Below are 25,410 nucleotides of genomic sequence, written 5' to 3'. Positions count from 1 at the left end.
TTAGTAAAAATTAAACCACTGAGACGAATAAGTGGTACCAGGAATATTTCCTTTAACATATTTGCATTTGAGCTTCATTCAGAAAACTCTTATTAACCTAAAATCTTGCCTCATTGTTTGTGTGATTATTAGAGACAGACCGATAAAATAGCTGGCCAATATTTTTGGCCAACATTAGCGATATGGGGGGTTTTGTATCGGTTTCTGTAGTGCGTTAGTTGACTGATTCATTAGTGCAATGGTTCCCAAACTAAAGGGTGTGCCCTCTAGGGGAGGTGGAGTATCATTGCAGGGGGGTGTGGTAGAAAAGAAATGAAAAATGAGGCATTTTGAGAGTTTATTTATTAACAGCTATGTTGAGTTCTGCAACACAGTAGAACAAACTGCTAAACTTTAAATAATTGCAGTTTTAGCGACTTAAAGTGGATTATAGTCTATTACATATACTGTTGGTACTACAATGAGCAGCGTTGGAGATCAAGAGAGTGCAAAAACTTTTTATAAACAAAAGTTTGGGTGCATTCAACAGCCATGCCCTGAGATGACGTGAAGTTTTTGTCTTTACTCAGGGACCCTGAGTGGCAGTCTGTGGGAGTGGGGCTCAAACTCAGAACCTCAGGTTTCTAAGCCCTACAGTATGCCCTCACCACTAGGTCACCACTGCCCTGAAGTGTGTGCATTGCTGCTCCCTCATTCGCTATCCATTGTTACCATTTAGTTTTATGTGTTACTAAATGTTGGTTTTTGATTTAGAATGAGATGGGTTTAATTTTTTGCATGTTTTGACTTCGGAATTAGCTTGAACAATTATTTAGTTCAATAATAAAGCCTTTTCTGAGCACTGATCCGTCCAGGCAGCTCTTCTCATTAACTGATCCATGTAAGTTGAGAGCGCTGAATCCATAGCTGGCTAAGTCATGTAACAACAATTTAACGAAGTTTTGTTTTTCTAACGTAATAATGTAAATATTTCCCCATTTACAAATAACTCCATAACTTCTCAACCTTCTGGTCCTACCTGGCCTGCTATCACAGAGGTTTCCAAAACTTTCAGTCCATGACGGTGCAAGTGACATAGGACCCCCCACTATAAACGTATATAAATATTGCGCGCAACTGCGCACGCACTATAGACGTATCCAAACACAAGCACAAAATAGCACAACAGCCATAACATGATTCTACAGTAAATTACTATTTACTATTTTGAACTTGACCTCGCCTAATGAGATGGATGTGCAATATGTTTGGACCAATCTTGGTTTAATGTTGGAGACCGCTACTCGGAGAACATCCTCCATATTCAAAATACTATCCGTATTTCTTTTTTTAGGTACATCAGAGCAGAGAAAGTCTTTTCGCAGTAGGTAGTGCCAAACGGCATCAACACATCGAAAGCCGCCCTGGATAGCTGTGGTTATTTCACTGTCAACTGAAATCCAAAACTCAGCCAGCGTCTTAGAATTAGTCGCCGTCTTCAAGGTGCAGACGCTATTTCTAATCGTTTCTTAATTTTTATTTAATTTTTCTGGAAATCACCCCCCCCACACACACACACACACCCCACCCACACCCCCCCACCCCCACCATCTGGGTCCCGACACCCACTTCAGGAATCACCGTGCTATCAGATTAAATTACCGGTCTAGTGCCCCCTTGTGGATAAGATTTACACAAAGCTTTGAACAAGAACAATTTTTAACATTTCTAAATGAAAAAAGAAAAACAACTTTTTTTTTATCTGTACAAGAACCAACAATTTGCAGAGTGACAATGAATTAGGCTGATTTATCCAAAAAAAAAGAAAAAAAAAGGTGAACATTTAACAATATATATATATCAATTCAAAGCTGAGCTCTCTGTTTACTCAGCTGTGTGGCTGAGAATTCAAAAAATGCTTCATGTGTTTTCTTGATTTTTCCACGCTCACTCTCAGGGTTATGACAGGAGGTGGAAGCATAAACAGGAGGCTTTATTAAAGGAATAATCAGGCAGAACCATAATGCTCTCGACCCACGCTGTATTTTAGCCATTCAAACATTTTGAAGCTGCCTGAAGGCGATAATGATCCGTCAATTTTATCTTTATTAAGAAATGACATGCCAGACTGTGGGTGTTAAAAGCTTTTCAAATAAACAGTTTTCATGGTAGAATCAGCCGATTCTTCAGTCAGACCAGAGACCAGCAGCCGTACTTCTGCTGACTGCTGCAAACGCAAATTACTACAGACAGTTGGTCTGTTCAGACGCAGAGGTGTTTGCATGATCTGATAATCTTTATATACATTCTTAGCTTGTGTAACACCAAGTCAGTAGTACTAACTGTTAATGAATACAAGATAACCTATAATTATTAGGGCTGGGTGATGTGGTTAAAAAAATTCAGTCTCTGATATTTTCCAACCAAATCGGATTCATTTTTGGTCTCCTCTAAGTTTAATTATTAAAAAAAGACAAAATAAACTTCTTTACTTTAAAAAAATTGCTTTATAATAATAATTTAATGACTTTAAATTATTTTTAATGAGCCGCGGAAACCGTGCTTTTGGGAAAACAATCATGTTTAAGGTTTCTAATGTGATAAATGTAGTTTTATTATCCAGCTCTATGTTAAGGTTATAGAAACCAAAACAGTACTGACCAGAATCAAATGGATTATTTAGGTTGAGATAACTGAGTTTTTTTTTTAGCAAAATCCCCAAAATCTAACCTCTTCCTGAACAGTGAATGCACCACAGATCTTTGATTTCAGTGCTTAACCATCTCTGCTTTATAAATAACCCAACTGGTCCAATTAAGAAGATTATATAAGAAAATAGGTCATGCTGTCATTTAAACTTTGACTTTCAGGATAGTAAAGCGTCATCAATGCAGATTCAGTCTATATATATAGTGTCACATGGCATAAAATTATGATTTTAATGGGCCAATGTTCACATTTAAACAGTTTTAGCGGTGGGGCGTATTGGTGGTAAACATTGCAGGCTGCTGAGGAGTCTTAGCTGGTGATTTCATTCAGTTTTGTACAGTTTTTTATGTCAGGTACCTGAGCAGCAGATTTTAAAACTGTTCCAGTATCCTCTTATGTTGTAACTCTTACATTACAGGGGGGTTGATGTTAAGGATTTTTACTACGGATTTTACCAAGGATTTTTTGCCCTTTGGGCAAGTGGCTTTCACATTTCATTTCATTTCCTGGCTTCTCTTCATTGGCTTCCTGTTAAATCAAGAACAGAATTTAAAATCCTCCTTCTCACATATAAAGCCTTAAATGGCCAAGCTCCATCTTATATCAGAGATCTGATTGTTCCTTATGTTCCTAACAGAGCACTTCGCTCTCAATCTGCAGGTTTACTAGTGGTTCCTAGAATTTCTAAAAGTAGATTGGGAGGCAGATCTTTTAGTTATCAGGCTCCTCTCCTGTGGAACCAACTACCAGTTTTAGTCCGTGAGGCAGACACCCTGTCTACTTTTAAGGCTAGACTTAAAACTTTCCTTTTTGATAACGCTTATAGTTAGGGTGGCTCAGGTTATCCTGAGCTATCTCTATAGTTATGCTGCTATAGGCTTAGACTTTTGGAGGACATAGGGACCCCCATTTCATCATTCTGCTTCATTCTCTCTCTGTTCTCCTATTCTGCAGAATCTGTTAGTTCAATCTCTAACCTTCTGCTCTCTCTGCTTTTCCTCAGAGTAGCTTTGCCTCGTCTGTTCCTGTTTGGCTGTGACGTCATCCTGGAAAGAAACATCAGCTGTGCTGCTTCTATAAACACCCTTGTTTATAGATGTTGGAGATCGGCCTGTTTTCCAGTGTGGTCCTGTTTCTCTGACCGTGACTGAGTGGATGTGCTCTCTTCGTCCTCTGGCATGGGAGCTGCCTTGGAGCTCGTCTGCCTGGCTGTGTGTTTCCTGGACGGGGACGCCTTTTACAGCTGCTTTTTGTATCTCTGCTTCCGTCTCCTTGAACCCCAGTGGGCCTCGGCAGATGGCCGCTCACACCGAGCCTGGTTCTGCTGGAGGTTTCTTCCTGTTAAAAGGGAGTTTTTCCTCTCCACTGTCGCTACAAGCATGCTTAGTGTGGGGGATTGTATTTGAGTCAATGAGTCAATGCAATCAACTGGTTTTCCTTAGATAGAAAACTTTGTATCAATTTGACTGTATGATCTGGTTGAACTGTAAAGTGCCTTGAGATGACATGTGTTGTGAATTTGGCGCTATATAAATAAACTGAATTGAATTGAATTGAATTTGCCCAGAAACAATAATTACTTGCCCAGTATAATGTTTGATAAATATAGTTCCTGATATTCATTTTTGTATATAAATCAATGAAACATGTTTGTTTTTTAAATGTTTTTTTGTAATTCAGTAAGTTTCCAGGTTCCTGGTGTGTATCTGCATGCGTCAGATAATGAACTCAAGCCTACATTACCGTGTTAACATGCTTTTCAATCCTTCCTGCACATTCTTTTCAAACTAAACTTTGCTTTAAACTGTTGTGTGCTTGGAAAAAGATAAATTGTAATGTTAAAAATCTAAAAAAAAACTTGACAGGTTAAAACTTACACTACTACTACTCACCAATTTAACATGTTTAGCTCTATAACATTTAAATGCACCACTCCAATGTCTAAGAGAAAAAGATTTAATGAACATTTTTTAATGTATGACCACTGTACAGAAGACTGCCATATGATAGAAATATTTACACTGATCGCATACAGTTATTTTCCTAATCCCTGACTGATCATTTTAAATCTAGCGTGTATTATAGTATAGATTAAATTCATCATCCATCTGCTGCTCTGCAGAACTCTCTCCCCAAGAGCTGAATCACGTCATCTAATGGAAAATCACGCGAGAATGTGTACAAACAACAAAAATGGCGCCGGCAACGCTTGTGGGTCGTTTTCAGCGAATGTCAGTGATTTTAAAGTAATTTTGAGTGATAAATAATTTTTTTTGCGATCATTGCACTTGCCCGCCGGGCAAATGCAATGAAATTTATACTCTCCCAACAATAAAAACTACTTGCCCCGGGCGATGGTTAACATCGAGCCCTGCATTAGAAACGTACACCTTTAAGTTAAAGTTTTTATAAAAAAACATTGGAGCTTGTCAATAATATTCTGATAAATTAATCTCTTTAAAAACCTGTTTAACACTAGGACTCCCATTATTCAGATCCTACTTGAACTCCCACTGGTTGGTGACATTTCTCCCAATCGAACACATGAGTAGTGATTATGTCATCAACTGAGATGGTTCTGTGCGTTATAAACCCATTGTGGATACGTAAACCTTAAAACAGGTCTAATATATATTTTTCAAAGGCTGTATTGTATGCTATTATTATTTGTGTTCTAAATTTGTATTAGAAATAAATCCATAAAGCAAGACTATTTTACTACACAGGTTTAAAGTTTGAAATTATAATTTTATTCACAGAAATTGATTGATTCCCCCCAAACATTTCTCTTTCTACTCAGTCCTCCTCATCGGTCTCTCCCTTTCCAACCAAATCGCTATCATCAATATTTTGAAGCAATTCTAAAGCCTGTTTCACTGTTAGATTTCTTCTGAAAGCCATTTTTCCATAATAGCCAAAGAGTTCTAGGAAGAATGTTGGTTGCTACGCACAGCCGTCATTGCTGTGAGAGATCCAGGTAAAATTGACCATATTTATTTTTTACATTTTTATTTTATAAAAAAAATACATGAAAATGAAGGAAATATAGAAATAGGAAAAGTCAGTTAACATGAGCAACATAAGATTAATTTTAAAATAAGGTCTTTCCCTTTAAAATCTCAGAACCGTCAAAATGACGGCCTTGGGAGTTCTAGTGAATTATTATCTTGATGAAGAGTGTATACATCATATTCAACTTGAATGATGTGTCTAGAAAAGGGCAGAAAGTTGATGAAACACTTGAGATTTAAAGATATTGACAGGCTGGCTCACCCGCTCAGTGCAAGCCGCTGTGGTTCTCAGTTTTTCCTCGATCTCCTTCCCGCTCTTCTGGACCGTCATCTGGGTCTGTTTGATGACTCTCTGCGCTGTGTGAAGCCTGCCAGAAGGGGAAGCAGATCACAAAGTCGCCGTTAACATCATCTCACAAACAAACTGGACCACCACGACATCCCCGACTTCGCAAAGAGGTCATTAAACTGATTAGCTGAATAAAAATGTAGTAATTTATAAGAACAGAGGCAATAAATTCAACTCAGTTTGGATGGTTTTTGAACTGTTTACATGACACAGTAAGAATTATGATTGCTCCCATGTGGGGAATAGTTGTTGTGCGGAGTTTGTTATCCCTTTTTGTTTTGTTTTTCTGTAGAGGTTAATGAGAAGTTTTGACATTAAATAATGAGCAGAAACAACACTGAGTTCATTCCAAACAACAGACCTTTACAGCTGAGAGAAAGAGATCAACTAGATGAACTTCAACAGGATTGGCTTGGAAAGCAGACCGGAACCAATCAGTCCCGGTAAAAGCACAGACAGACCTTCCAAGGCCCCTAATTTACCAAAAGCCGCAAACCATTTCCAAATTCCATGTCACTGTCATCACTGAAACAGAAAACTGCAAGATCAGTACACAGATGACAAGCAAACACATTATTATGACCATCAATCATAAGCAGCGAATGTTTGCTTCCAATTCAAAGGCCATCAAACTATAGACAAACCCACGGGACCAAACTCATCCAGAGGAAAGATTCTCCCATGTTGGGAACCAGCTAAAGAGTGAAAAACTGAGAAACTCTGAATAAAACTGTCAGGCTGGAATAGTTCACCCCAGTCCAGCTTGATGTGTCAATGCTATCCATATGGTACCGTGCCGTCATGGCGGCATTTCTCTTTTAGAAGTTTTTTAAGTCGTAGGGAATTCATCTTTAAATGTCAAATCATTCTGGCTTAAACATGTCACACGACATTGTCCTAAAAGTTATACAATTTCTATTTTTTTTTTAAATTCCTGTCTTAAAACCTGTGTTGCTGTTTTTTTTCATTATCTTATGCAGGCCAGTTAGTTATACGTTAGCATTCCCATTGGGAACCTACTAGCACCAAGTTGCTAACTGGTTAGCAAAAATGCTTCTGATAAACCGGCCACAACCAAAATGCTTGCGAACCTTCCTCCACAACATCCCCTCCCCCTTTGATAATCGACCAATCACATTCACTTTATTCACTCGTGTAAAGTCGTGCACCACTCGGGAGAATTCGAAAATGCAACAGCTGGAACAGCCTGTTCCCTACGACTTTAACTACTGCGGTTTTATTTTGTTGTGGTTGCTGGAGATGTCTCTAACGCACACTCAAAATGTTGTTGCCTTGCCTTGCCTTAATTTTGGGACAATATGGTCTGATAAAGAGTACATTTATATACATTTTTAAGCTAGAATGATTAGACATTTAAATATGACTTCCCTATGACTTTAAGGTGGATTTTTTAGGCAAACAGGAGCTGGTTTTGTCTGGTAAAATAAAAAACTGAAACATGACTGATTATTGATATGAATGTGGTTTGATCACAGGCTGGAAGCCATGGATGTCCTCCATGGGAATATGTTCTGATTGAGTTTAGAGCAGAAGACTCTTCTTTAATGAGCCCACAGCCTAGTTGGGTTATTTTACTCATTCCGGGAGGCTTTATAGTTATGATAGCCACAGTAATCTCTGAATATTAATGCCCCTCAATGGCAAATAACTTTCAAAGATAACTCTTAAAAAAGCTACTTAAACCAATTCTGTTATTCTACAGGAAGAGAGTATAAACTGTCTGTTTTCAAATCCACATTTCTAATCTGCTCAACAGGGAAAGAATTTGGAGAGATCCTCAGGTTATCAGGATAGATCTTTTTCAACAACTCTGTTTGTTTGGGCGATTGGGATAAGAGAATCAGATAAGTCCCCTTCCCTCAGGTTTAACTAGTTATCTCTCCTCTGCTTTTCACGCATGTCTGCCCACTTATCACCTCAAACTTTCACCCTAATGGCTACCCAATTGTAGGCAATATGGAGCCCTGTAGAGAGAACGGGGAGGTTCCCATGCACCCACAGTGGAGATGGGCCACTATGAAATATCCCAAACCTTCAAAACTTTTCTGCTGCAGAATATCGGGTCGTTATGGCTAAGGTGGGTATCAGCCCGATTCCTGATAAACATCAGACAAACAAGCTCATTCCACCCTTTCATCACAGAAGGAGATTCTGCAACAATGTCAGATTCAATTCTGCCTTTAAAGTGTGAGGCTTGTCTTCAAAATAACAGTTAGTTAAAATAGTAAATAAGAAGAATAGTTGCTAATTAGTATCAGCTGCTTTAGTGTTAATAAAAAACATGCAACAAGTGGTGCGTACAGTGCTTGTCTGGGGAGTGACACGAAAACACAGACCTGTACAGGTGTAACTATGAGCGCTTTAAGGTTTTGGATTGAATTACTTTAAGGTCAGTCCTGCATGTTTAATGCTGCATTCACACCGGACGCAGCTGGCGCGACAGAAGCAGTGAGTTTACATGCAAAGTCAATGGTTGACGCGCGTCAAGGCGCAGCAAAAGGTCCCGCGGCGCGTTTTGAGCAGCAGGCCCGTCTGAGCAGCTGAAGCAGCGCGTCGGGCGCATTTAAGCATCTGACGCGCTGCAAACGCGCTGCTGCTCGAGATGGAAAAATTGAATTTTTGCTGCTCGACGCGCCGCGTCAACCAATCAGAGAAGCTGATCTGGGAGTTGGCTGGGAGAGAGACACAGCGCTGATGACACAGACCGCTCTGATCACTTCTCTTAAACAGTTTATTAACGCATAATTAACTTAAAATGCAGAAATCTGCCGGCAGAATATGCAGTTTGGATTATTTAGATGAAAAACATAGTGATAGTGAAGCTCCGCCCAACGCGCGTCAGACACACTTTTGCACCGCGCAGCCAGAGCAGCAAAGCTGCTTCAGCCGCGCGTCAGAACTAACTGGTACAAGCAGCAAAAATGAAGCAGCAGACCCGATTTTGCTGCTTTTGCTGTGTCCGGTCTGAATGTAGCATTAGAGGTTTCCCTGTTTTTTCATAGATGGCTGATTCAGTCTTTTATTGAAGGGCAATTCTCTGAATAAGGTTTGTTAAAGCAGGACACCTGCCCTCAAGGACAGACGGACACGCCTGGCTTAGACCCTTCACTGGTAGAGCGACGGCTGGCTTCCTTTTGTATGGAGTCAATTCTGTTCCATTATTGTTGCAAACAAACATATAATAAAAAAGTGCCTGACTTAAACTTGATGAACAGTTTAATTAAAACAGGTTTTTAAGAGTCGTCTGTTCCTGTTTGGCTTTGACTCCATCCTGGAGAGAAATATCAGCTGTGCTGCTGCCATCAACACCTTTGTTTATAGATGTTGGAGATCGGCCTGTTTTCCAGTGTAGTCCTGTTTTTCTGAATGTGACTAGTTGGATGTGCTCTCTTATCCTCTGACATGGGAGCTGGCTCAGGCCGCCTTTTACAGCTGCTTTTTGTATCTCTGCTTCTGTCTCCTTGAACCCCAGTCAGCCTCAGCAGATGGCCGCTCACTCTGAGCCTGGTTCTGCTGGAGGTTTCTTCCTGTTAAAAGGGAGTTTTTCCTCTCCACTGTCGCTACAAGCATGATCAGTGTGAGGGATTGCCTTCGGGTCAATAAGTCGATGCAATCAACTGGTTTTCCTTAGATAGAAAACTTTGAATCAATTTGACTGTATGATCTGGTGAACTTTAAAGTGCCTTGAGATGACATGTGTTGTGAATAGGCACTATAGAAATAAACTGAATTGAATTTAAAAGTATGAAAAAAGAAAACAAAACATTAAAAGTTCTTTTCCAAACTCCCAACATTAGATTTAAAAACTTACTGTTTAAAGTGGGAGCTTATCAAAAGCAAAGCACGTTATTCAAAGATGTGACCAGACTTTATTTTCCTCAAAACAAACTTCATTTCCTCGTTTTTAGAGCCTTGTAACACACCTTTTCAAAACACAAACATATTTTTCTTTTGCTAGCTCGATCCATTATATCCAAGGGTTGTTTTTTATTCACACATGCCTGTCCTGCATGTTTCCAAACGCATCTTCATCTCTACCAGGAACTCGTTTCAGGCAACCACCATTCAAAGAGGCTTGTGCGAACAGAGCCCTCAATTAACGGATTCAAAACAACAAAGCGGGGATAACACCTCTCTTAACACCTCAACTGGTGACAAAAAAAAAAAAAAAAAATCACCTAATCAAAACAAACAACCGTTCTGAATTCCATCTTTTATCTCATCACAGAAGAATGTCAACAAATCCAACCACTTTCAGCTCACCATTATCTCCATCTACGAGGAGCGGAAGATAAGATGCCTGGAGAGAAGCTTCTCTGACAGCTTCTACGTCCTCCAGGCTGATGGCTGGAGCTCCGCTAACCCGCCATAAGCCATGTTTACAATGCAACAAAGACACGAGTGGGCTGACGAGATTCAGAGCAAAGACATGTCGAGTCTCGAAAGGGTCAGGAAGGGATCATGTAGCGAGGCAATGCCAGATAAAAAGGTGAAGCCTTGATGAGTGATCCGTGGAAGTTTTTTTACCTTTATAAAACACAAATTGTTTTACTTTACTTTACTTTTTTCTGTTAAACCATAACGTCTGTGATAAAACTGATCTGCTTCCACAGTCATTGTCAAGATAAAAAGCATAAACACAGAGCTGCTTTTTTTAAAGAGAATATTGTATAAAAATGCAAACATTTCTCAGAAATTAAATTGGTTATTTATTGAGATTGTTAAACACTAAAATGTTTTAAGCTTTTAATTCTTGTAATTTTGATGATTGTAGATTACAGACAAAGAAAACTTAAAATCTGGTGTTTCAGAGTCAGAATATTAACAAAAAACTTCCCGCACACGTTTTGGTTGGTATGATCTTCACCCAAACGTACCATTAAAAAAATCAGACAGAGAGCAATACAGGGTGTAGGAAGTATTTTGAGTTTATCTGTGGACACGTCTTGGGCTACATCCTCTTCCTACGTGCCCGTGCCTTTAGGTGGTTTTTCATTCAGAGTTAGAATATTAAATAGGATGCCAGCCTGTCCATTCCTATGCCCTCAATTAGACATGGCAATAAACTGAATATATAAACTGTTACAGAACATTCGCTACGCTAACCGGCAAAAATGTTCCCATGTGGCTAAAAAATAAATGAAATTTGGCTTTTTTTCCGGTGGCTGGTATTTCCATTCCCCTTGAAAGGAAAAGTCGGTCAGTTTGTGACGTCACGGTGCAGTATTGGCTGTTGATCAAGTCCCAGTACTGTACCTGGTGTTTGTCACAACGCGCTATTATCAAAGTCGTCTTGAAAACATTCTTCTTCCAAATGTTGGCTACATATCACGTGTTTTTTATCTTGCCAGAAGTTCATTGGCAAATCCTCCCTTTTCAAGTTGGCAATCCAACGAACGGGTCCGTCGAATGGGAAAGGTGAAATAACTAATGTTTTTTTCACTTTTACAAAATTTATGCCAACGTCCAACTGCCATGTACATGGGCATTGTCATTGTCACTATAGCTCTGGTGAATTTCAATGGTGAAGTCCTCTGGAAATCTTCAATAATTGTTGTTGATTGCAGATGTGTCTAGTAGTTCCCATTGATTTTGCTTGTAAAGCAGGGAGAATGGCGCTAGGCTTACCGCACCGTGACAGAAGATGTCAGGAGTGACGTGTTACTATATTTGGGCAAAAATGGCCGTTCCCGGACTCAGTGATCGCAACAAAAATGATTGTTTTTATTCTTTTACTGATTAACACTAAACTCATTAAATAACCGCAAGCATATTAGTTTTAGGTATAGATAATGATCCACTGATTATTCCTTGCTGAACGAACTTCTCGTTTCAGACACTGAAGGATGTGGGTAATCATGTGACTCCACCAATCCAATCAGAAGCGTAAACAAAGAGAATGGCAGACGAGCCCAGTGAAGAAGCATCTAACACAGCTGTAAATGAAATTACATCAATTAATCCTGTGGAACCGAGCGAGCGCAGAGATGAAGCTGAGCGCGTAGAGAAGTAAGTGGTTGAGAACGTGTTGTCAGAGTTCAGCATGCGGGAGATGGGTTTCAAGAAAGGGTGTGCGAGTTTAAGCCATACACATTGTTCTCACTGCACGCTCAATTCGATAGCACAAACATTGCGCCATAGATGTTGAGCAAAAGAACACGAAATGCAAAGTTTGCCTGAAAACTGTAGGGACTACCTATAGTAACACATCCAACCTCCTCCACCTGCAGCACAGCCACGCTGATGAGTTCAAAGTTGTGCAAAAGGTTTCATTATCTTTGTGCAAAAATGTTTCCAACAGGGGAAACATTTTTCTCCTGTTCAATGAGACATTTTTGAATATTTAACCTTGAATGGTTGTAAGACTATTACGTTTCATTGAAAGTAATATGTAATTTGATTTGGTCAATAAATAAATAAAGAATAGATCAGTTGCATTTCCTTCACATGCCTTTGAGGTTAAAACTGCCCAATTAATCGTGATATTGATTTGACGTAGTATTGTCCAGCCCTACCCTCCATACTTGGTTGGTATAAATCACTGCATTTATGTCTTTTTGCAAAGAGGCAATCAGCCTATGGCACTACATACGTGTAAGGGAAGCCCATAGGGCTTTTATAGCTGCTTTCAAGTCATCTGCCTTGTTCAGTCTGGTGTCTCATCCTCCTCCTGACTGCATACTCTATTGGGTTTAGGTCAAGGGAGTCTGCTGACCAATCCAGAGGGTTACAAGCAAAGGGAAAATTGAAGCGCTCTAAAATTTTCTGGTAGATGTTTGCATTGACTGTGGACTTCAGAAACAGAGTGATTCAGAACCGGCAGATGACAAGGGACTATGAACTTTGGACTCTGTGCCTCCCCTTTTTTCCTCTACACTGATTTCGAAAGGAAATGTAGAACTTGGGATCATGAGCAAAATCCAGTTCCAATTCTTTGCTCACACTGTTGTGACTTTTTATTCTCATTCTGAATTGGCTTGATGCGACATCTGTAGCCCATGTCTAACATTCCTCACCACTTAGCAGCGGTTGATGCAGTGACTTGAGACTCAGTCCAATCGTTGTGAAGCTTCCCTATGTTCTTGAATGGATTTCCCTCACGAATCCTCTCAAGGATGCAGTTCTCTGATTACCTTTGGTACAGAGTGTCACCATCTGTCATATCAGCAGTCTTTCCCTTTATCATGTGGCCTTTTGACCGAGGTTTATAGACTGTTTAAAGATTCAAGTTATTAATTTTTTCCACAGTATTCTAATTTTCTGAGTTGGGTTTTCATTACCTGTGGACCAATAATCAATACCAATAAAGGCTTGCTCTATGTGATGACTATGTGATGAACGAGTTTCTGAGATGATTGGCAACAAACTTTGCCTTTTCACGCTGTATTCACCATCTTTACAAAGAAGATTCTAAATACACTGAAGGACAGGATGGACAACATGAGCCTTCCTTTTCATCAGAATGTCATAGAACAAAGTTTCTTTAGTCAGAGGCTCCTCAGGACCCACTGTAAGACAGACAGCTATAGAAGATCCTTCCTGTCTACATCTATCAGCATTTATAGCAGAGCTAGGCAGCATTAGTCCTCCAGTACCAATGCTCTGCGACCTTTGCATGCATATCTGCCCTGTTATTACAAACAAAAGGCTAAAATACCTCCTTAGCATGTCAGCAAGTTTAGCAGAGGCCTGGCCATTAACCATTTTCAGGTGTGTGGAAGCAGGGATGAATACAAAATCTGCAGGACAGTAGCACTGGAGGACCAGCGTTGCCTATTCCTATAGCCACACATTAAAGAAACCCATATTATGGGAGTTATGGTGATGTTTTATTTCCCTCTGGGATTAATAAAGGACTTTCTTAAATGAACTGGGGGGTTGGGGTTGAAAGCTGGGTGTGGCCTTGGCTTTGATTGACTGCAGCACAATGGCAACACAAACATGGAGAGCAGAGCGATGTGATAGTTTTGCAATGGAGCAATCATATGAGTTGGATGATCTCTCCAGTCTTCACCAGAGACAGAGGAAAAAGGGGAAGGAGAGGAAGGTTCTGTGGAGGAGGCCGGTGTACCTTAAGGGCTGGCCGTACCCCCCGCAGCAGTGTATGGCAGTGAGCTTGACGCAGATATTTTTGATTTATGCTCAAATTTGAAGCATGGTCTGTGCTATGTTATTCCACGCCAAAATGCAAGAGGGCCAATCAGGAACTAGCTGTGGGTCTAGATGCGGCCGAGGCGGTGAGGAAGTGGGGGCAAGTTTGAGGGACATGAGGGCGAAAAAGAGCGGGGATCGAGGTGGAAAAAGGGTCCCAGTGTTCTCTCACTCCTCCTAGCTGGTTCATCTTCATGAGTTGTTTTCCGCAATTGTAGTCATACAAACAAAACAAGCCGGCAAGCGGATGTAGATTTGACCAATCAGAGGCCTCCTTTCTGTGGCCACCTATAATTTGGGAGAGGTGCACCAGAGTGTCTGCGGAAGGGGCCAGGACGTCTTTGCATTCACAGCGACACACAGACGACCTGGCTTCGAAGCATAAATCAGCCTAAAGCCATACCGTTTAATCCACTGGTTCAGAAATCCTGTCTGACTGCTCGCTCCTCCCACAGACATTGTTCTAGTCAATAAATACCCGAGCCAAACACTCTTAGTAAACAGAAATTAAATCACCTTCATGTCGGAAGAACTATTGACACGAATGAATGCCCAATCATTATTTCACCCTAGCAAGTCATTGGACAAAACCTTTTGTCCAATTTTGTCAATATTTCTTCTCTTCAAAATGTTAGTTTTTTTCCCAATAGATGTATGGTCAAGTAGCAGAAGGATAGAAAACTATCATCAACTGAAACATTTTCAGGTTCATCCAAACTGGCAAGTTGAACAACTTCTTATGAAAGTCAAGTGAAATAATGGAACAAAATGAAATCGACTTTGTTTAGAAGGGAACAGGCTTTGGTCCAGTCCCGTTTACGACCTGTGAATTTGCCCACGTTGTTACATCACACCAAAAACCAATTCAAAACCAATTGTAGCAACATGTAAACACTGGTTCATCATTCCAGTCTTGTTTTTTATCCAATGTTAAGACATTTATCTTTTATTTAACTTTTGTAATTGACCACTTTCATTTCCCATGATAACAAAATCATTGTGTTTACAGTCAGACCCTAAGCGAACCATCGCTGCCCAGGGTGAAGCTGCTGAAGTGTTTTCCCTAAGTGAGGTCACATCCAAGGCTAAGGCCACATCCACACAAAGATGCAAAAAAAGATGAGTGTCTTTCCAGCTGTATAATCAAACAAAGCCTGTAGAAGCAAAAGTATTCACTTTTGAAATCGAGTCCTAGAGTGGGAAAATCAGAAGACTCCAGCTGCATGTTTTATTACGGACATGCAAGCAGCATCTTTTTTTCTTTTTTTAACAATGATGCTGTAGCTCACCTAAACTCTGTAACCTGCATTTGCTTCTTCTCCGCCATGTTGCTGTGTTTACTTTGAGCTCTCTGAGCAAACCCAGTATTTTTTCAGAGGTCTTGGTGGGATTCTGTTTCACAGCGCCACCAAAAGCCCGACTGATGTACAAGAGCATCTTCATTGGTGCTGTGCAAACATGTAAGTATCCAATTTTTCACTAAGCTGCCTATGGAAATAAATCATGCTCATCTTCATCTAGACTAGGCCTTAAGCCGGGCAAACACTGTGCGATATTTTCAATTGTTCTACACAGCTACAACTTAAACCGTTCGAGGAAACTGCAGTTAATAACTTCGCAGCTCATGATGTATGTTCCCACACTGTGCAGCCCAACGCTCTGATGCAATCCACCTGCTCACAAAACATGTCCAAAAACTACGCGCTGGACTCAGCATCGAGAGATGGTGAACTCTTCATTCTGGAAAAAGAAGAAGAACTCCCTTGTTTGCACATCCAGAGCGCAGAGCTCGAGGTTCTGGTAAATCAGCTCATAGACGCTCGTAGCTCTGCTTCAACAGCAGGATTTGTCCACGACCACCTTACGACGGCCGACTGAATTTCAAACGTTTGATTTTCCTCTGACTTTACAATTCCTGATCGGGAGGTGCTCATGAGAGGCTAATCGCCTCCCGTTACCCCCGGTATACTACACGATCCAGGACGCAAGATGAGGTGGAAAGGGAAACGGCAAAAAAAGACAGTGTATGCCCGGCTTTAGCCAATAGCAAAAATCAGATGCAGTGACCCTTTTTAACCAGGAGAGGTCGCAAAAAAAGCTGTTTTGGACACAAAAGCAGGATTTCAACGAATGCGTAGTTAATTATCAGAATATGGCCAGATGTAGAACAATAATGTTTCTTCTTTGTTTTGCTTTTATGAGATGTTCCCTCTTTCACAATGAAGTATCCATCTTTTTTTTTTTATTGTTTTTCTAGTAATCTGTGTTGTTTATTCTTCCAGTTAGACTCATTGAACCACTTTGTTTGAACGGAGCTAAAAAACATCAAAATTATTCCCCTGTATAAATCATTTATCATGTGTATAGATCAGCCAAAGCTGGACCTAAACGATCCTTTACAGGATTTATACAGGAATGACTAACTCTAATTTAATGCTTTTTAATGCACTTAGAAATAAATATATATATATACACTATATTGCCAAAAGTATTTGCTCACCTGCCTTGACTCACATATGAGCTTAAGTGACATCCCGTTCCTAATCCATAGGGTTCAATATGACGTCGGTCCACCCTTTGCAGCTAGAACAGCTTCAACTCTTCTGGGAAGGCTGTCCACAAGGTTTAGGAGTGTGTTTATGGGAATTTTTGACCATTCTTCCAGAAGCGCATTTGTGAGGTCGCACACTGATGTTGGACGAGAAGGCCTGGCTCTCAGTCTCCGCTCTAATTCATCCCAAAGGTGTTCTATCGGGTTGAGGTCAGGACTCTGTGCAGGCCAGTCAAGTTCATCCACACCAGACTCTGTCATCCATGTCTTTATGGACCTTGCTTTGTGCACTGGTGCACAGTCATGTTGGAAGAGGAAGGGGCCAGCTCCAAACTGTTCCCACAAAGTTGGGAGCATGGAATTGTCCAAAATGTCTTGGTATGCTGAAGCATTCAGAGTTCCTTTCACTGGAACTAAGGGGCCAAGCCCAGCTCCTGAAAAACAACCTCACACCATAATCCCCCCTTCACCAAACTTTACACTTGGCACAATGCAGTCAGACAAGTACCGTTCTCCTGGCAACCGCCAAACCCAGACCCGTCCATCAGATTGCCAGATGGAGAAGCGCGATTCGTCACTCCAGAGAACGCGTCTCCACTGCTCTAGAGTCCAGTGGCGGCGTGCTTTACACCACCGCATCCGACGCTTTGCATTGCACTTGGTGATGTATGGCTTGGATGCAGCTGCTCGACCATGGAAACCCATTCCATGAAGCTCTCTGCGCACTGTTCTTGAGCTAATCTGAAGGCCACATGAAGTTTGGAGGTCTGTAGTGATTGACTCTGCAGAAAGTTGGCGACCTCTTCGCACTATGCGCTTCAGCATCCGCTGACCCCGCTCCGTCAGTTTACGTGGCCTACCACTTCGTGGCTGAGTTGCTGTCGTTCCCAAACACTTCCATTTTCTTATAATACAGCTGACAGTTGACTGTGGAATATTTAGGAGCGAGGAAATTTCACGACTGGATTTGTTGCACAGGTGGCATCCTATCACAGTTCCACGCTGGAATTCACTGAGCTCCTGAGAGCGACCCATTCTTTCACAAATGTTTGTAAAAACAGTCTGCATGCCTAGGTGCTTGAATTTATACACCTGTGGCCATGGAAGTGATTGGAACACCTGATTCCAATAATTTGGATGGGTGAGCAAATACTTTTGGCAATATAGTGTATATATATATATATATATATATATATATATATATATATAAATAAAAAATACACCAAAACCCTTGGTCATCTTTATCGTCAACAGGCTGCGCCATGTCCCAAATTCCTCGTTTTCCGGCCACTTTTGTTGAAATTTGCATTTTCCTGACATTCTCTTGCTTTTTCTCCAACTCTGCTTCTTTTCCGCATTTACGGCTTTTATTATATCAATTATATCGCGATATCATATATCTGACGAAATTGTTTCTATAAACCTTATTTTTTTTTTTAAAGAAGTCATTTTAAATGTCATGATAATCACATTTATTTATTTATTTATTTATTTTTTTTGTATTTTATATACTCTAATAATCCCAGAGGGAAATTACTTCTCTGCATTTAACCCATCCCCTTGGGGAGCAGTGGGCTGCCATTGTGAGGTGCCCGGGGAGCAGTGTGGGGTTAAGGGTCTTGCTCAGGGAGCCACAGTGGCAGTCTGTGGGAGTGGGGGATCGAACTCACAACCTCAGGATTCAAAGCCCAATGCCCTAACCACTAGGCCACCACTCCCCTATTTATTCCATTCTTATGTGAACTAAGGCCTTTATTTAAGAAATAATAATTTAATGACTTAATGATTTTTTAATGACCCTCCTTTAGATTATTTTTATAAAACAGCAAAAATAAAAAATGGTCCCAATATTGACACCTGTGGAACACCCATGCTTATCCGTCATCTTTAGACACAAATACCATCCCGGTTAGGTAGCTGCAAACCAGTTCAACACAGGGTCACTAAGGTCTGCATGTAGCACACTTTAAACTATTTTATTGGTATTTTTTTTTTCTTTTTTGTGTTTTCTAGAAAAAAGTAGTTATGTTTTTAGCTAAAACATAAAACATTAAGAATATTGCACTGAGTTTATATTATTTTAGGGAGACAAAGTACATTTCCTCTCGGTAAACACACGATTAAATGAGTAATCTCTGGAAAGCGACGCCCTCTTGTCCTCGATTAGGGTTCATTTCCACTCAATCGGAAGTCTTCTCCAGCAGTGTGAAATGAAAACAGCAGCATCCAAACTGCTGCACCAATTTTAAGCACATGCAGTCAGCTTGGTGCCTGCTGAGACCCCCCCCGCTCCAAAGTCATCCATGGACTTAGATCCAGCTGCCCACTTAAAGGAGAATCTTAACAGCATCCTACAGTTCAGATCCTCTAACCGGGAGGCAAGTAGACCTGTCTGAAGGAAAGCATTATCTAACAGTCACAGCAGCCCCCCCAACCCCCCACAGAGCTTCATCATTACTGCACACAGCTTCTGTGGACACATACTGTACATAAATGCATACTTCAGATGGTGAATAAGGCAGCAGAGTCTACATATGGGTTTAATCAGCACAGAAGAAAAGAAAGTTTCCCCCCCTCGAGGGTCCAGGAGTTTGAGGCACAGCGCTGAACCGAATAAGTTGTACCTCAACAATGATGTTTCCCATGTGTCACTGGGGCCAGTGTTTTAATACCGAGCATACACAAGGGTTTTGTTGTCATTTGAAAGACTACTCAGTGTCTGCGTGTGAGTACGTAACACTTAAGCTTCAAAGAGCCGCTGGTATCGCTCAATGACTTCCACTCCAATGTCACTTTAAGCTGCCATTCCTGCAAACATGCCGCAAAAGGACGACTTTAAAACCCTTTAAACTGAAACAGTTCCCGACTGTCAAGCTGCCTTGTTAATATTCAACCAGTCAAATATGCGGCTTAATGATGTGGAGCAGCAATGTCTTTCAGCAGCACTGACAGGACATCCCTCCTCTCTTACTGTTTAAACATCAGGCTCTGCTAAGGGGAGCAGAAAACGCTTTGTTGAGCAGCTGGATCATCTTCGTCACCGTCTGCTTTGGCTTTTTCCCCCCTCTACCCACACAGAGGCCCGTCGCTGCGTAGGATGGATTTGCCCTTCACCTCAGCCTGTGTGAGGGAGACAAAAGCATGCTGATTGATGATATGTAAGCTCTTCTCTTCATCTGGCCATCTAAGACGCGTGGTGCTCACAGTGTGAGCATCGGCGTGCATTGCTCACACAAGCCCAGGGGTGTCAGCAGGTGGGTCCAAACAGAAAAGCAGACTAAATCTGCTAACAAATTACTGATATTTTTCACAAGTGTTTTTTTTTTTTTCTCAATGGAGCTGGCTTTCATTGTTTTGTTAAAGAACTGTGTTGAGAGATGTGTTTGAACTCACACAATGAAGACGTCTTTCTATAGACCAACATCTCTGTCTCTCAACTTCCTTCATTCTGTCCTTTTAATTAATCTTATCAGTATTAATGTGATAAAACTGCCACCTTAACATGACGGAGGGGTATCAGTGCCTGGATTATCCCGAGGCTATATTCTTTGGGGTGACCCAAGACAAAGAGTGGCCCCCATAAAGACTAATAACTGATGTAAATGACATAAGTACCTTAAAACTCTGGATGTTGCCGGGCTGTCACAGTTGACACGCCTCTTCAACATCGCCTGGAGGTCGGACTGGGGTGGTGGGCAGACTGGGGTGGTCTTCCTGCCTAAGACGGGGGACCGGAGAGTATGTTCCAATTATACCTACTCAGCCTCACTGGAAAGGCCTATGCCAGGGTGTTGGAGAGGAGAGTCCGGCTGACAGTCAAGCCTTGGCTTCAGGAGGAGCAGTCTTCTTTCTGTCCTGGCCTTGGAGCAGTGAACCAGCTCTACACTCTGCAGGGTTCTCGCAGGGTTCTTGGCAATTTGCCAACCCGGTACATTTATGTTTTGTGGGAGTCTGGGACATGTACTTGTGGCTGTCCGGTCTCTGTACAAGCTTAGCAGGGGCCACATTGCTGCCACTGGATTAGACCTGTTCTTGATGCATGTTGGACTCTGACAGGACTGCAAATATTGGTTCTTGTTGGAGGAGCGTTCTTGTCCTCAGTGGATCAGTACAAGTACCTTGGGGTCCTGTTCATGAATGACATGAAGACAGAGCTGAGCACAGAGGAAAAGCTCTCGATTTATGTTCCTAACCTCAGCTATGTTCATGACCAAAAGAACGAGATCTTAGATGTCAATGACTCGAAGGCAATCCCTCATACTAAGCATGCTTGTAGCAACAGTGGAGAGGAAAAACTAATTTTAAGAGGTAGAAACCTCAAGTAGAATCAGGCTCAGTGTGAGCAGCCATCTGCCGAGGCCGACTGGGGTTCAAGGAGACAGAAGCAGAGATACAAAAAGCAACTGTAAAAGGCGGCCCCGTCCAGGAAACACACAGCCAGGCAGACAAGCTCTGAACCAGCTCCCATGTCAGAGGATGAAGAGAGCACATCCAGCCAGTCACAGTCAGAGAAACAGGACTACACTGGAAAACAGGCAGGTGCTGATGGCAGCAGCACAGCTGATATTTCTCTCCAGGATGGAGTCACAGCCAAACAAGCGAACATAAAAGGATTCATGATTCTACTTTCAGTATGAGGAAAAAATACAGGGAGGAATATTCAGTTGCTGAGAGGATCAGAGTTGAACAAGATACGATTTGTGCCATGGTGTGGGAAAAAAACTCATTCAATCAGCTTCTGCAGTTTTTATACTCTATGCAGAATCTCCAGTTATACCCAATATTCTGGACGGCTCCAGGTGGGTGTACACAGCAGAAACTGCAAGCTTACAACACCAAAGGAAGTAGAAAACACAGTCATCTTTGACTTCTTCTCTTTGTGTCATCTAGGAGTGAGAGTAATTTCTCTCAGAGAGGTTTTAACAATCTGTTGATGGTGTATATATTTATTGGCTGAATCATAGACATTTCTAGAAGTGTTTATTTTTTCCAACCTTTGCCTGTAGGAGCTGTCTCTCTTCCACCAGGCTTCTCCATGATGTTGTCACACATCTTCCAAGGTGCGCAGTAGTGAAATTCTGTCTATGTAGACGCAGTGCGAAGTGTGGAAGCTAACGTAATTACGTAAATTACGTAATTTGGCATCATGGCCACGAGGTTGTGAGACTAAACCCTCTCCTCCAACTTTATTCCTCAGAATACCACAAAGTTCAGGATCAGGGTTCAGGGAAATTACTGGAAACTTTATTAGATGTCTTTTCTATTGTTATTGATCAGTTAAATATAATGATGTATACGGATACTGATTTAAACTGATTAACTACCTCGTTGTGTAATACAGCGGACTGCAAACATTGTGTTAGATTTTAATTGCTGTGATAATTCGTCATTTCATCTTTTTTATGAAACTTAAAAAGGAGGACAAAGATAGATCATTCAGATATTATTGAAAAAAAATCTGGGGTTTTATCTTTACGTCATAAACGCAGCAAACGGTTCTATAAAGTAAAGAATCAGGAACACTGAAGACAAATGAATGCCTCAGTCTTCTATTTTTAAAGACTTTTGAAAAACAAAAATAAAAGATATATATTCTTCCTTCCACCTAACAGTAAAACAACTACTTTGTGTTGATCTATCACATAAAATCCCCAAAAATGCAATAAAGTCTGTAGCTGGAATGTGAAAATATTGTGTAAAGGTTCCTCTTAACAAAACATCAGAGTACAGAGCACTAATGTACTTTGAAGAATGAGCAGCGCTGCGGGTCGGAAACTAAACACTGACAACTTTGTATTTCAGCTGTTTGCTTAGAGTTTAATCCCTGCTGGAGTGTAAAATAACTTATTAATCATTCTGCTGTACATTATCAAAGCCCATGTGTCTGAGAGCAGATTAAGCCAAAGAAAATCAGTGACTCGGGGGGGGGTGAGGAGCTGCAGATAGAGCGACATGGAGGAGGAAAGGGGTTGAGTTTAAGGGTGTTAAACTTCATGGAGTCCCACAGGGTGAGGATACAAGGAAGAGGATGTGAATGAAGGTAATAGAAAATGTAAGAGCAGAGGTCAGAGAAGTTATGGCTGAAGTTGGGCTTTTTTTTCCAGGGAGCTCCTCATGAGGCAGAGCGCTGCTATACACATAAAGCATGACCACTTCAACAATAAAGCAGAGCTGCTAAGGTTCAGCAGGCTTTGGCTTTCGCTCCTTTTTCCTCCGTGCTACAAAGTCCTTTAACGCATATCCGCCCCCCCCCAACAAAGAGGTAGAATGTTTCACAGTTCTCCTAATCATAGGATCCTGATCCTATTTAACAAGAGTCTAAATAAAGCTATCCAGATTTACTTTTCCATGGACCAACGACTGGATGTGATTATGCTGTTATATGATCAGACCCCGGCTAACAGAGGGTTTCCCTTAGGGGGGGAAGCCCTGGGGATTTAGACAGTGGTTTTTATATCTCACCGCGTTTAAATATAGCTGTGGGGCAACAAACCTGTGTTTGTCAACAACTCCCAGGGTTTCCTTGTGGCTCTTGCCCTTAATGAGCCTACCAGGGTTCCCCCTTCTCATTAGCAACCGAGTCAGCTTTTCTCTGTCGCCTTGTTGTGGTGTGAAGTGGAGGGGCTCAGGTTACACCCCCCCAAATACAATCCCCTGCTCTCAGCCCATACAAAATGACTAAATTAAAGGAAGTTTTTTTTTTCTTCAAATAAGTGGGGGCTCCCCCTTATTTGCTAATAAGAGTAGGATTTTTCATTCTTAAAATAAGACAAAAAACATTTATGAATCTTTTTTTTCCCAGTGCAGTAAATAGATTTTATCTTATTAAGAAGCCAAAATACTCACCCCTTTATTGTATTAGCTTAATTACCTGCTCAACCTCAGGTAAATGCATTAAAATAAAGAACTTGTTTGTAATTTTTAGATACATTTTTGCATCATAATCACTTTTCTTTCATTTTTTTTTTTTTATGATGTAAATTGCAGGCTTTGGCTGCTTATATTCAGTTAGAGAGAAGAAAATCTTGATTTAAATGAGCATCCTATTGTTAGCTGTCACACAGACTCCATCTGCTGGACGGAAAATGTATAACATTCCAAAAGTTGTGGTAAAAAGAAGAAATTCAGTGACTTGAAGAAGGCAGATCCAGGTATACCTGGCCCAGTAGAGGAGGAAGTCTTTACAAAAAAACAGACAGAAATAAATGAAGGACTAAATTATATAAAACTGCTTAAAAAATAAGTTTTATATAATTAAAATTACAATTAATTATTATATATACAATTTTATATAATTAAAGTCTTAGGGAATTAATATTTAAATGTTGAATCATTCTGGTTTAATCATGTATGTGTGTAAAATGTATAAAAATTTCTATAAAAAAAAAAAATCCTGTCTTAAAAATCTGTGTTTTTTTCTTCATTATCTTATGCAGGCCAGTTAGTTATACGTCTATCTGAACACCTAAATTCGGCCAATCATATATCAACATCATCTTTCAATCAAATTCTTTTGGTCATAGCATCTTGATTCACATGTTGCAGCTAATATACGCAGTGGTTGAAATAACAATCTTCGCAGAGTAATGGTGAACTTTATAGGCGTATAGTTGGAGAGCCAATTGTTGGCTGTTTCTAAATTCACTAGAACCCGAGTAAGGACTCGTGTTCTCGCTAAGTATGTTCTTGAGAAGAACACAGTAAAGTGTGGACTCTGGGAGAACGGGAGCATGCAGGATAAACATGGGTCCATTGGAGCAGAAGCGTACTGATGACATCACCCCCTGCTCGGCTCACCTGGAGCTGCATTTCACCTCCTGTTATTAATAGTCTCTAGATAATAATGAATTCGTACCTTTTTGACTTATTGGGGGAATAATAATGAACACAGTCGTATAAACACAAATCAAATGAACATTTTTACCAAATAAAACAGTAAACTCTCCATCACAGCCAGCGGTCCTTCACAGACGGCTATGCAGAGAGAGGGCTGCTGCAGACGGGCAACAATTAGCCCTGGCTGCCGTTAGCCTCAGAGGTCCGCTGGTTGCCTCAGTCCTCACAACATGTGAACTTTTTTTTTTTTTTTATTACGCATTAAATCGGTAAATGGGCCATATAGTGACCCTTAAAAGTATAATGTTCTCGCCTCTATTGATCTTAAAACACAGGTGTCAAACTGGTTCCAGAAAGGGCCGTGTGGCTGCAGGTTTTCTTTCCAACCAAACAATAGCACAACAGACTCCATTCATATCATCAAGTCATCATGTTCAGATTGGACTCCCTTGATGAGTTGACTGGAATCTGGTGTTCTATTGCTTGGTTGGAAAGAAAACCTGCAGCCACACGGCCCTTTCTGGAACCAGTTTGACACCCCTGTCTTAAAAAATACTTTTATTGAACAACAGCAACAGAAAAGAGAACTTTTAACTTAATACTTTGAGCTCTGTGGGTGCTCCACTGAAAGGAGACGGAGGAGACTCATCCACGACCTCCGACACTAAACTCTCCTCCTCTTGCATGTTTCCTCTGTCCATAGCGTTCCTTGACAGTGTCGTTTCTAAGTCACCAATTTAGTGCTACTTGGTCCCAATGGAATTTCCCATTGGGAACCTACTAGCACTAAGTTGCTAACTGGT

General features: G+C 40.9%; 1 protein-coding gene across 1 annotated transcript in view; it reads right to left on the bottom strand.

Moving 5' to 3' along the window:
* uvrag (UV radiation resistance associated gene) overlaps window positions 1–25,410 on the bottom strand; it is a 191,677-nt gene that overhangs the window by 141,718 nt on the left and 24,549 nt on the right. The window contains exon 7 of the mRNA XM_038267137.1: window positions 5,962–6,067. Coding sequence (XP_038123065.1) covers window positions 5,962–6,067 — 106 coding nt within the window. The remainder of the gene's footprint in view (window positions 1–5,961; window positions 6,068–25,410) is intronic.

The sequence above is a fragment of the Cyprinodon tularosa genome, unplaced genomic scaffold (genome assembly GCF_016077235.1).
Source record: "Cyprinodon tularosa strain WSP-4 unplaced genomic scaffold, ASM1607723v1 ctg662, whole genome shotgun sequence".
Lineage (NCBI taxonomy): Eukaryota > Metazoa > Chordata > Actinopteri > Cyprinodontiformes > Cyprinodontidae > Cyprinodon > Cyprinodon tularosa.
Note: the sequence above shows the minus strand (reverse complement) of the source record. Positions and strands in the feature narration are given on the sequence as shown.